We start from the raw sequence: 13,054 nt of genomic DNA, 5'->3' as shown, positions 1-13,054 counted from the left end.
TATGATTATATTATAGATATCAAGAGTGTTTATAATATAAAAATTATTTTGAAATTTATAAAGTATATATATATATTTTTTCCAAAATAAAAGTTAGAGAGGAGAGATTAGCGTTTTTTTTTCTCTATTTTTTTTATTCGATATGTTTTTAGATACTTGGATATTTTAAATTGCTTCGAAATAACAATATGTATACAATTAAAATTGTATATAATTTACATAATTTAATGAGACTAGAATACCTACCCAAAAAGTATATATGACAAAATTTTTGAATATTTAAAAGAAAAATTTAATTTAAATAAAAAATGTTTACGGTAAATAGTGTCTGGAAATATATTCGTAAAATTTTACAAAAATTACCACTATATTAAATATTTATTTCTTAATGTGGGAATATTGTGATTATACATTTTATGCTTCTTACAAATATTGTCTACAATTGTGATTGTTCTTATTTTGGATTTAATATTTGTGACTCATGTAAAATTCGCGCGCGAATTCTGAAATATTATCTTATATCTCGCTACTAGTAAAGAAAAAAAACGCTTTATTGCGCTGAGAAATTAATCTTTAACATTTCACGCCATGATCGCTCATAGATATGAAAATATGTAAGCTTTTATTCCCCGCTTTTATATATATTGCTAGTCATTTCCATTGTACCTTATTTGCATTCCAGTTTCTCCAATCTCTCTTCCCATGTATAACATACCATGAGGTATATAATATCTATCAAATTGAGAGATTATTTTCATTCATATGTTAATATTAGACACTTTGTTTAATCCTTCAGTATAATTTTCTTTTTTAATTTTATCTCAAAATGTTTATGTAATGCGTGACGATTATATTCATTTTAAAGATTATAATCTAGTTAAGCTACTAACAATAAAAAAGAGCAGCATTTAATCCGCAAGCAACAATTTGTCACAAGTAAGATAATCGCACTAGAAAGTAAATAAAATTAATTTTTCTAGTAAATATTATTTAAAATACATATGAATATGCAGAATAAACTAATAAATAAAATTGTTAATAAAATAAAAGATGGAAGTAAATTGTAATAGTTTAGAATAAAAATGACATGACGTTAGAAAATAGAAAATAATATATAAAACGTAAAAAAAACAATTTCTGTATGGCATTAAATTTGAAATGTTAAATATTACATACGTCACGATATTTACTTACACAAGAACGCGTTGGGTAAAACTACGAAGTATCTGCACATATCTTGGAGTATATTAATTCACGCAGTACGTTAACATAAATCCACGTTTTCTTTTTTGCCCGGTAACAATTCGCATTACAGATCATACTCCCAGTCCCCGTTTTTGTTTCTCATCATTCTCAGCCTTCTTGTTGTTCTTTATTAATGTCAGGAGTGCCGGCGGTGTACTACCACGGAACAGGAAGTGAGAATGCAACCCGCGCGTATACGGAGGCGCCGATGCAACACGTCCAACGCAATGCACTCCGGAAGAAATGTATGAAGTCGACATTCACTTTGCTCGAAACACACACCGAAATACCTTTTTCTTCGTCTGCCTATCTCTCACACGCACACGCACACACATGCTCGCGTACTTTTTGTCGTCATCATTAATCTTTCTCTTTCTCTCTCTCTCTCTCTCTCCCTCCCTTTTCTTCTTTTTCTTTCTCTATCTAAAACAGAGATCCTATCTTTGCGAGCTTTCAAAATATAATCATTCTTCGAGAATTCTTCTCAAATCGTCCCGCCTCGTTTATCGCGTTTCGTACGTTTCTGCCTTCGTCTGTTGCATACGGAAAATGCATATTAATACCAAAGTATACTTCGAGGCATCGAGTGCTACTCCAGGGAATCCCGTTTCGTAGTTTCGACGGCGATCGATACCCGTAGGTTCCATTATTGCCACAGCCAGTTGATGCATCCGAATCGAAACCGTAGTCGTGGCAGTAAACGCCAACGCGGTTTCGAGCATCCTCGCTCGATGGAGAAAGCTGATACCGTCGATACGAGCGAAAGCTTTCTAAGTGCCTAGAGGAAACACCTGTCACACTTTTCGGCGACGTATGGCGCTTCCGTTATTTTCGATGTGTTTCCTTTCAACGTGTTTCACCACGCGCGAACTCATCCATCGAACGTAATTTTCCGCGATAGAACAACTATCGTATATACGAGCGTTTAAGAGCTATTTTTCACACTTTAGTGTGTCAAAGACGAGAGGCAGAAGGCACGCATACTCGAGGACCGTCGAACATCCTCGGACGAAACTCGAGAAAACAAGAGAGACGATTGACAAAGCAACACATTCGGGAAAATCTTACTGTTCTGCGTCTATTTTCCTTTCAGTCATCCATCTGGCGCGCCATCAAACTTCTTTGTTCTCTCGTTCCATTTTTTTATTTTTCATTTTTTTTAAATATATTAATTTCCAGATTATATTGTCGAGTATGATAATCGACGAAAATGAGCGAAAGCACATACGCGTATTGCAAGAGTGGCGCAGTTGTGACTGAAGTTTTATGTTTCAGTGGATCTAACCAATGGACAGCTCACCCCAAACAACAACACGCCCTTACTTACACAAGCACTTTCTGGTACGTCTTAAAAATCTTTCTTCTCCTTGGCTGCACTTTTTCTACTCGCTTAGTCGCGCTGCGATCGATTCACCCAGAAATGCAAACAATTTCGGCTATGACAGCTTTTTCGTTAACTGGTCACGCGAGATCGCGAGTAATAAAGATCATGCGCTATTCATTTGGAATTAGTATTTGCTTGAACGAAATACTACGATGAAATGTTGAAAGTAGTATTACGTTCGAATTAAATTCTGCCATTTCTCATTTTAATGTCGTTTAGCATTTGGGATTGGTATTTTTGCAAATTGGGTTCTGCTTGTGTAGGCTGGACAATTTTGCGAAAGATTGTTCTTTTAATGTTTCCAATTTTATTATTTAATGGATCGCTTAGTAGTTAGTTTCATGAATCAATCTCCATTTACTGAAACATGATGACAGTCCAACAATAAGATTTTAGTCAGTTAATATCCATCATTTCAGGAGACAATTCCAATTCGTATGCGAGCAACAGAAAGCATGACTGATTTACTTATGAGCATGATTACTCTGCATGATTGTTTTACCTGAAATTATTTTTGGCAATTGTACTTAATTAAAAAAAAAGCAAATCTTAATTAGTCCATAAAAATTCCGTGGCGGGTAATCAATGATACTCGTACTCGCAATATTATCTACGAACAAAGTAAATGAGACAATATTTTGCTTAATTCTGCGATAGAGCCGTACATAATTTTCCAATTTAGGAAATTTTTCGTTTCAAAAAAACACCTTTATTTCGCGAGTAACATTCCCTCGCGAAGAAACCGTCCGATCCTAACTAAGATACTCTCCTACCAAGTTACTTTGCATCTCTTCATTTTCGCGCGGACGCTTCCTGTCGAAGATGTCGACAGACACGAGAAAACGGAAGGAAAGGACGCGGTGAGAGAGGCAAAGGACGCCGGGCGTCTCCCCGAAAGAAGTGTCGCACATGCGAGGGCGCCGAGATGCCGGCAGCGAAATACGCCTTCGTACTTTCCTTTTTTTCCCCCTCATTTTCCCCATCTCTAGAATCTGTCCCCGATCTGCCCGCCGTCGCGTCGTCGTGCCGTCCGCAATCTCCTCTCAAATAAATCAAACTTTTGAATCGCGCTCGTCCCACCCACGCGCGCCGCCCTCCCTGTGCCATGGCACCGGCACAAAACTTTGTAACCGGCCGCCATTGTCAAGAGTTTAAAAGCTGAATGGGTTTTTAGATTGTACGCCGGGGCGCTTTCGGTTTCCCGTAGCCCCGTCGCCATCGGACCCTCTCTTCCTTCCCCGACGTCGAGAGAGTTTCAAATTCTTCGCGTACCGCCCGCTTACGACCCCATCCCCACGCTCTACTTCTTCCTCTTTTCTTCTTCTTCCTCCTCCTCCTCCTTGTTCTGGTCGTCTTTTATCTCCTCTCTGCTTTTGTGGCCGCCGTTAATCCAAAAGTACGTACCGTATGACATTTACACGGGCTTTCGTGCGAACGCGATATACGGAATCGTTCAAGTCAGATGCATTAATCTCCGCCGCTTCTTATTGGCTATCTGTCAGAGTTTTTACGAGTGTTAAAGTTCCGGAATGCGAACGACGCGCAGAGATAATGTCCCGTGTGTTGCAATGCAGCTTTGAGCGTAACACAAAGTAGTTTCGCTGTGATTTTACTCTTTGTTACTTCTATGATACGGGACACGGTTTCATTGGCAGGATTTAAAGAGAGATGTTTGACAGTAGCTTTTATACCATGCATTAGTCTTTAATTCATATTATTGTGTATTACGTGTATATTAAACGTCACGTGTTAACAGTAGTATTGCAGTAAATGTTCGTCAGACTAACACATGTATTTCCTTTAACATTATTTACTGAAGCAACGTAATATGTAAGCGTTTGCCAGAACGGAAGGGAAGCATGATAAAAGATTCAAAGTATTAAAGAATTTAAATTTGTTAGGAAGCATTATTTGATGATAAAAATTATTTTTGGCAATTGTTGTTCTCCTGTTTATAAATGAATTTGATGCAAGAGAAAAGATTGGTAGGATTGTTTTACGCAATCCTTCACAACAAATAGAAAACTGATTATCAAATTTCCTTGTCCTATAACCACCTCGAAGAGCAAAATAACTTATTAATTAAATGTTTAATCTTAATTTTCTCAGTAAATTTATTCAACATCAATATCATAAGAAAGATAGAAAAAGAAAGAGAAAAAAACAATATTCTTTCTGGAAATATTGGCACAAAACTCTTGATTTTGGATTTATCTTCTCTTGCATCAGATTCCATTGATTGTCCGCATCACCCATAATTTCCCCTGCTTTCCTCGTTTATATTCTCACGCGGGATTTTTTACTTCGAAAGCCGAATGCGAAATTGGGTAAGTTTACTTTTTGTCGCTTGGCTTTCTTAATCGTGTCAATCCTTGTTCCGCTTTAATCTCTTAATAGCACGAAGAAAAATTAGCGGATTTCGTGAGATCTATGTGTATGGACCAAACGCTAGAACAGTAACCGTAGTCGAAAGTCTGTTGTGTATCTCGTAAATTTCTCAAATCGATCGCCATCACTGCCTCGTGCGATTGCGTTGCTTGTCCCAGCGACGTGTTGTACAATGTCATACATACATACATATACATATATATATATATAATATGTGCAAGACGCTTTTTTTTATTATCTCTATGATCGTATGTAAAGGCTGTCTTGCAATGCGCTTCATGAGTGTCCTTTTTTTTTGTTCGTTCCTTTTTTTTTACTTCAATGAAATGCATTGCGAGAAAATTCGTTAAATGGACTCTATCCTTTTCCTTGTATTCGATGTGTGTGTATCGTGATGTAATCGCAATTTCCGCGATCGTTAAACATAACGCGAGAAACATATACAGTTTTCGTAGCAAAGTGTAGACCAGAGATATTCGTCGTTCGCTTATGCACGAATGTGCGTGAGCTCGTTACACAGTCACACTGTATATAGTATATGAGTTAAAGAATCTTATCTCTAATGAGATTTAGCTAAAGCATACTATTATACAACTGCAATGAGTTTGATATGAGTAAGCGGAAAGAAGCAAAAAAGTTAAAAACTAGGAGAACGCCAACGGAACAACGTGCCTCAAGGTACTTGCATGAAAGATTCCTAAAAGGGATAAGGCATGCAAAACGCTCATATCGCTCTCACGGGTAGAAGAGAATGAATTAATCAAAATATTTCCCTTCAGTAATTGTCATTTAGATGTTTAATTGTCATAAAATACCATTACGCTACAATTACAAAAGTTACAACTGAAAATTAAACGCGACTCAATGACACTTATATAAAAAAGTTTCTTAAATCTTTTTGAATTCTCAATTTTCAATCATCCTCTATACTAATCGAATTATAATAAAAAAAATATATGCAATTATTATTACTCGATCAGCTTCTTCATTTATCATCAGACATTCACTCACATTGATTGTAAAATAACATCATTATCATTAGTTGGATCGATTGTAATAGCTGTATTGTCAAAATGTTGTCACAGTAATTGAGGATTTTACCAAATTGTTTTTTGGAAGCTTCATTTTCGAAAGCAAATGTACGAGTATCTGCACGCTCCGCGAAAGACAAGGTCGAGCCTCGGCGAGGCTCGTCCTCGTCACGACGACAACGTCCGTTCCGATCGGGTTGAGAGGGTGAACATTGACGCGGGTTCGTTGCAGTGATGAACAACTACCAGGCGGCCGCAGCGCAGGCCGGATTCCCGCCGGCGTCGCCGCACGCGGCCGGCGGACACGGTGGGCCGCAGGGACGGTCTTTCCCGGCGGCCAATTCGCCGGGCCCGATTGACATGTACAGCTCGAGCGCCGCCGCCGCAGCAGCAGCCGCAGCCGCGGATTCCGCAGTCGCAAGCTACGTCCAGGCCGCAGCTAGCCCGCAGCCCCCCACGACCGCGTTCCCCGCGATCGCCGTATCCCGTGCCCCGCTCAACTACAGTCCCGTAAGTCCACTTAATGCTCCCCCTTTGTTCACCGAATCGGGCCCTTCCCGAGAATAATGGAACGAAAGGCTGAAGAGCGCGGTCGTCAACGTATTTGACGCTTCGTCGATCTTTCATATCTGACCGGTACCGCGCGAAAATTTTTTATTCCATTAAAAAAAAAACACACAAACCGATTGTCTTCCGTCTCGCGAATGTAATTTTGTACTACTGAATAAGATCAGTTGATATGGAGATATCCAAGAAAAGCAGGATAACATAGTCGGTTTAGACTAAAAAAACAATTATAAACGAAAATCTAATCTAAGGAAAGATTTACACGGTGTTTTATGATGAATACGGAAGAGTCTGCTAAAGTATTTTCGCTGAATCTCCAATTTTGCTTTAATAAATTTTTTTTATGACTGATAAAACAAATTATCCAATTAAAATCGGTGATATTCAAAAATATTCGCATTTTTATGTTTAAAAATCCATATCGCATACAAGAATTTGAGTAATGCATTTTACAAAATGCTGACAAAGTATTGCGAAATGAAAGAATTGTTTAACTATCGACTAAGCTCTTTATCGTTTCGTTCCATACTGCATTTTCACCAGTTTTATGCATTTCATGGATTTGATAAGCAAATATGAATATATAATACCCTCTTGCGAAAAGTAAATTATGTTTGATGCGTTCGGTTCATCTCTCTCAATTTTATAAAAAAATATTGCAAAAAAATATTGCTTTTATGTACATATATTATTACGCTTTATATATCCTATATATTTTAATTCTACATTTTATAAATGGTCTCTGGTCTGTATAGGTCTCTAATCAGGTATAGTATGATTTAATATAATTACTATCTTGATTCGAAAATATACCTAATATCTCACATTTATAAGTTTTTCTAATCTATTATTCTCTCTGAAATTTTAATATTATCTGAAACTTTCCGTGAAACATCCTTCGCATATATTTCGTCACTTATTATCTTTATATTATGTGCAATATTTTCGAGTAAAAAAAATGTTTGGAAGCACAAAAAGAGACTACAACCTCAAAGGCCAAGTACCGCAATTGCACGCTGCAATTTTAGATATGCAGGCAAATGTAAGGGGTTATCTTGCGCTCGCCCTTGTAATAATTATTATTTTTATGGAAAGGTTGATGAGACCGATATCTTGTACTGTTTCAGGGTCCTCTAATACCAGCGGCGTTCACTAATGGCTACCATTGAGCCTTGTTAAGACCTAATAACAGGTATGTGTGTCGGCAACAATATTTCGACCGAATAAAATAAAGAGTTTACGTCGAAGTAAAATTATTAGATTAGCCAAGTTCAATATATGAAATTAGATTGACCAAGTTCAATATATGAAATAGTCAATTTCATAATTTTTGATGTAGCATTTCTACGAAGATTTATGAGAAATGACTTTCTACGTGACGGTAATAAAATATTAATAACAACAATAATAAAACATTTTATTTTTTTTAATAATTAAAAAAAGATACGAATAATCTTTCACTTTTACATATTCAAATTAACTATACAATTTAACCCAATATATTTTGTAAAAAGAATTTTGCATTTACATACACACATCTTTATTTTTTTTATCAACTGTATGAATAAATTCCAAATCAATTAAAATGACCATGTTTGTCAGATAAACATCTAACATGTTGAACTCATAATATCTTTTCCACCAGAATGGACGAGATGGCAGAACGCAGCACGGTCGCCTGATGTAATAAGCAACATGGACGACTTGAGGCAGCTAAACATAGTAGATGATCTCTGGACGAAAAAGAAAACACACACATCTACTGCAAATGATGATCGATGGTTGCAATACATTCATATATGCATAATATTGAACAGAAGGGGATGTTTAAAGAATAGAATTTAATCAATGCAACTTCAAAGTCCAGATTGTATAAACAATCATCGGACAAAATATTACGCGAATATATATAACAACGTATTAAAAAAGAATTTAGAGCACTAGTTCAGTTATATAATTTAGTTGAGTTGGATGCAATTGTAGAGAGAGGGGACAAAATGACTAAAGTATTACTGAAGGAAGAGAAGAAAAAAACTGAAGCAACGGGGAAAACGTCCAGAGAAGATTATAGAAAAAAGATAAGAAAAGCGACAGGAAGATCGACCGTCGGACGGAAACAGAAGGAAGAAACAACGCGCGCTGCAATATAAGGTAACTATGGCCGAAACTGCGTATGACGCCAGCCCGTTCTCCGACACGTTAATAAAAGAAATAATAATATAATGTATATATATTATAATATATAATATAATATATATATGTTATATAGAATAAATTAAATTAATATTATTAATTGCTAAATATTTAAACATTTAAGTCTAGAATATATAAATAGTATATATATATAAAGATATAAATATATATATATATATACATATATATATAAATATATAAATAATTGATAATTATTAGACGATAACCTTTAATATTTAAGGCAAATAAAGAGACGGAAGAGATATATATATATACCAACTCTCACGAATATATATTATAACTATTAATTATATATTACATGATATTATTATGGCGATTGCAATTATTAACGAGCGCCCTGCGCACTGCGCGTGTCCGCGTAAATACATTATAATAAATAGACACATGCGCGTTCACACCTGGGAAAGACTTTGTTTCTGGGCTTTCAAGTTTTAATCGTATGCGCGGGAAAGGTTGAGGAATTTAATAGCGGCCGAGAAAGAACGATGACGCGGGAAAGAGAGAAAAGGAGAAGAGGGATAAAGGCTGACGAAAAAGTAAAGTGGATAAATCAAGAGATCTTTTTTGCTGCCCATTCTCTACGTCTGCACGTGCAGACATTCAAGCTCCTTCTTCTCTCCCAACGTGCCTTTTCGCTGGTTAAATGGCGGAACGGTGCTTCTCTCCTATCCTGTCGCAGTTTTACTTTCCCGGGTGCGCAACGAAATAACAGAAGGATATAGCGGCAGGTGAATGAGGGAGTTACATACGTAGGCGTGTTATATATTTGACGTCACGCTGTTAGCATTATTTGCGGATAGAAGGAGAGATATGCGAGAAAACTGCGTTAAATTTATCGGGCCGTCGAGGTAAGTCCGAAACAATGAGAAACGCAATATCGGAATACTTCCAGAAGGAAGAAACTAGATGATATCGTTAGAATTACAGAGTAGCATTTTAGTCATATTGCGTCGTTTATATCGCAAAAAGAATAAACGTGTTTAACGTACGAATATGATTTACTGTAGATTTATGATTATAAACTTTATAGAACAAATACGATGGATTACGGCAATAAAAGATATTTTGCGGTAATCGAAAGAGCCTGCAAGAGCCGTCATTCATAATTCCTTTATTATTATATTGGTTGTAACTAATTTATGTCATATAATGCGATATCGTTTGATGCGATAGCGATGTCCTTGCTTTCAAAAAGAAAAAAAAAAGAAAAGAAAAAGAAAAACATAGCAAAATACAAGGATGAAAATAAGGACGACTAAAATACGGTTTTATGCTACTCTGTAATTCTAATTGACATCGAATGTTCGCTTCAAAGTTCCGCTCGGAGTTTCCGCTTCCGGAGGCGCCGGACGATGACTGTTATGAATCTAATCGGCCACTGTATAGCTTTAAAACCGATTACGTGCAGTAACCCCCGTTATATATACACATATATTACGCGTACGCGAATTATCGTATAATTAATTTAAAATAATGCTGTATATGCATGACCCTATAGACGAGCCAACGCGATAAAATAAGAAGAAAATACGAGAGTTTTTTCAGCGGCAAACAACCGCAACACACTTTACACAAACACACACGTACACGCGCACACACGAGAATTACGAAACACATCCCCGGCGTCTAATCGTCTAAGGCTGAGTTACACCGACAGACTGGATTAACTAATTGGTTAGAGTATGAGTCTAGCAATTTGTCTTTTATTAGATTATAATCCTTCTTACATATAACACAAGACAGGCAGAGAAAGTTTAGTTAACCAGCGTCGGTGTCAACCAATGTAGGTGCAAACTTAAAATTCATACAGAGGGAGATCAAACGATCGGAAAAAGATCGAGCTGAAAAAAAAAGGCTAGCAAATGTATACATAGAAATATCGCGTAATCTTCGTCGATGTACAGAGCATCGATCGACGATGCATCTTAAATACTAACTTAACAGGAGAACGAGGAGGTATTAAGAAAGAAAAAAAGAAACAGAAAACCTAAAATTATGCGAGAGAAAGACCGAGAGCGAAAGGAATAGGGAGAAAGATGATAAGAGCGTGCGTGAGAGTGCGAAAAAAGTTACACTTTAGAATTAAAACGTGCGATCGCTAATTAGCGTCGCGATTAGATCTAGGGACTAAACGGGCTAGCGAGGAAAGACATAAACGTGAGAGTGAATATTATATTATAATCTATATATCGCAAAATATGGCTGGACATCGGATGTTGCGTTCATTCGCGCTTCCAGTAATGCAGTTGTTAAAAGAGGCCAAAATCCTTAACGAAAATAAGGAGTGGGCCTCTTTTGAAATCCGAATCTCAATTGGACTATGCTATACAATGCAGAAACAAGGACATTTTTAAATGTCGAGTTCTGAGGTCTTTTTCTCGCGTTCTCAATGAACGTTATTTGATCACTCCTTTTTTTCAGAGGCTATCACTACTCAAGTTGTATAATGCGGTCCAATTGACGAGTGAATGAGCAAAGATTGGAGAGATTCCAATGAATTATTCGTGATTGGTTTAGATTTAAATTTCTCGTGATCTTATGATATTGCGCGGAAAGATGAGAGGAATTTTTCAATTAACGTAAGAATAAAATTGATTTTTCAAGGAATGAATTTCTCATTACCAAAGTATAATCGATATGTAATATTATTTCTTTGAATAATCAAGCAGTTTAATTTTGTAAAAATTTAATGTATAACTATAATTATCATTTGTAAATTAAGTTGGATCAACAATCGTATTCAATTAACTCTCACATTATTGTTTGATATTTTCTTAGATTAAAATCTTAACTATAACATAAAAGAAATGCAAATATATAAATATTGGAATAAGTTCATAATCTTAATTTGTACCAATCGATTTAGAACAACTACTTGGATTTTTATTACACATGCATTTGTTGCCATGTATCACAGCATTGCTTCTGAAAAATGGATGATAGTAAATCATCATTCATAAAGTCGCATAAAGTCTCTCGATTTTTAGAAAACTACACGAAGACAATTGTTGGTGTGGTAAAATAATAGTGCATTTAAAATTGTAATATATAAAGGTGTGTGAAAAATCTTGCCAGAACAAGAACATTGACAGAGAATTGAAGAATTTGTGAAAGATTCCTCTCTTCTTTCTGACGAAAAGGGCTACATTGTCCTTAATAAGTTATGCGCGTATAATATATATGACTGGGACATTCGCGTTTTGTTGAATATCGCTAAATAAATAGTTCCTTATTGCACATTATCATTACTATAATTGAATTCGCGCAAAAAAATTGAGTCATCAAAATCAATTAATTATAATTATATAAATGATGAATAAACGCGCGATTATTATGTGCGTGCTGTTATTATTATTATTGCATTAAACACAACAGGGTAAACAAAAAAAAGAAAAAAGAGAAATAACTTTAAATTAGATACGTGCGTCACGTGGAATGGCAGCCACTTTGTTTTTTTTTCGATGAATGTGCACGCAGAAGAAAGAGAGGAAAAAAAAGAAAACAAATATAATATGCGTGCGAAACGAGTCAATTCTTAACGAACGTTAGCAATACTTTTTCATGACCACAAAGAGACGTACAGTGACAGAATAGCGGAGATTAGGGCATATTGACAAGAGAAGTCACAGTATTCCTAAGTTCCTAAATTATGTGCGCGATGTATAAACTCGGAGGAATAATGCATCGAGAGTACGAAAAGAGGAACGGAGTGGACGAAGTATCGCATGTGTCACCCACGTTTTGTATACCGCCCATTCTCTTGTGAACAAAACAAAAATAAATTGTCTCATTATGACCTAGAGATTGATAAAGCGTGAAAGAGAGAAGCGTGATATCTTCAAACAAATATTCAAAATAAACATATTGTAAGATATAAAAAAGTGATCCAGACGATTGCCTTTTTTAATCAAAAGTATAAGTAAATTTTTTTGTTTTGGAATTATTAGTTAATAAAAATCAATATTACGTATATGACGAAAAGTTAACATATATTTTAAACGCATTGAAAGATGAATCAAATATCAAAATAGATTCGAACTTTTTTTCATTTACAAATAGGAGATTAAAATGTTGATTGCTGGAAAAAATTATTTAGCTAAATATAAATGTGATTAAATATAAAGTAGAGATAATTTGTGACTACAATATGCTCTGACTTGAAAATCGATTAAAATGAAAGCATGCGTTAATGAAACTTGAATATAATACGCTTGTTATACATAAT

The 13,054-nt window shown here is 35.7% G+C and overlaps 1 protein-coding gene across 6 annotated transcripts in view; it reads left to right on the top strand.

The window, feature by feature from the left end:
- LOC105251501 (RNA-binding protein Musashi homolog Rbp6) overlaps positions 1 to 8,832 on the top strand; it is a 591,643-nt gene extending 582,811 nt beyond the window's left edge. For 4 of the 6 annotated variants that reach the window (XM_025412214.1, XM_025412216.1, XM_025412218.1 and 1 more), the window contains 5 exons: positions 1,386 to 1,490; positions 2,521 to 2,586; positions 6,281 to 6,558; positions 7,743 to 7,807; positions 8,261 to 8,832. In XM_025412214.1, coding sequence (XP_025267999.1) covers positions 1,386 to 1,490; positions 2,521 to 2,586; positions 6,281 to 6,558; positions 7,743 to 7,784 — 491 coding nt within the window. In that variant the 3' untranslated portion in view covers positions 7,785 to 7,807; positions 8,261 to 8,832. The remainder of the gene's footprint in view (positions 1 to 1,385; positions 1,491 to 2,520; positions 2,587 to 6,280; positions 6,559 to 7,742; positions 7,808 to 8,260) is intronic. The other 2 variants (XM_025412217.1, XM_025412215.1) reach the window with 1 other exon arrangement.
- Positions 8,833 to 13,054: the final 4,222 nt, after the last annotated feature.

Source organism: Camponotus floridanus, unplaced genomic scaffold (genome assembly GCF_003227725.1).
Source record: "Camponotus floridanus strain SB8 unplaced genomic scaffold, Cflo_v7.5 scaffold49, whole genome shotgun sequence".
NCBI lineage: Eukaryota > Metazoa > Arthropoda > Insecta > Hymenoptera > Formicidae > Camponotus > Camponotus floridanus.
Note: the sequence above shows the minus strand (reverse complement) of the source record. Positions and strands in the feature narration are given on the sequence as shown.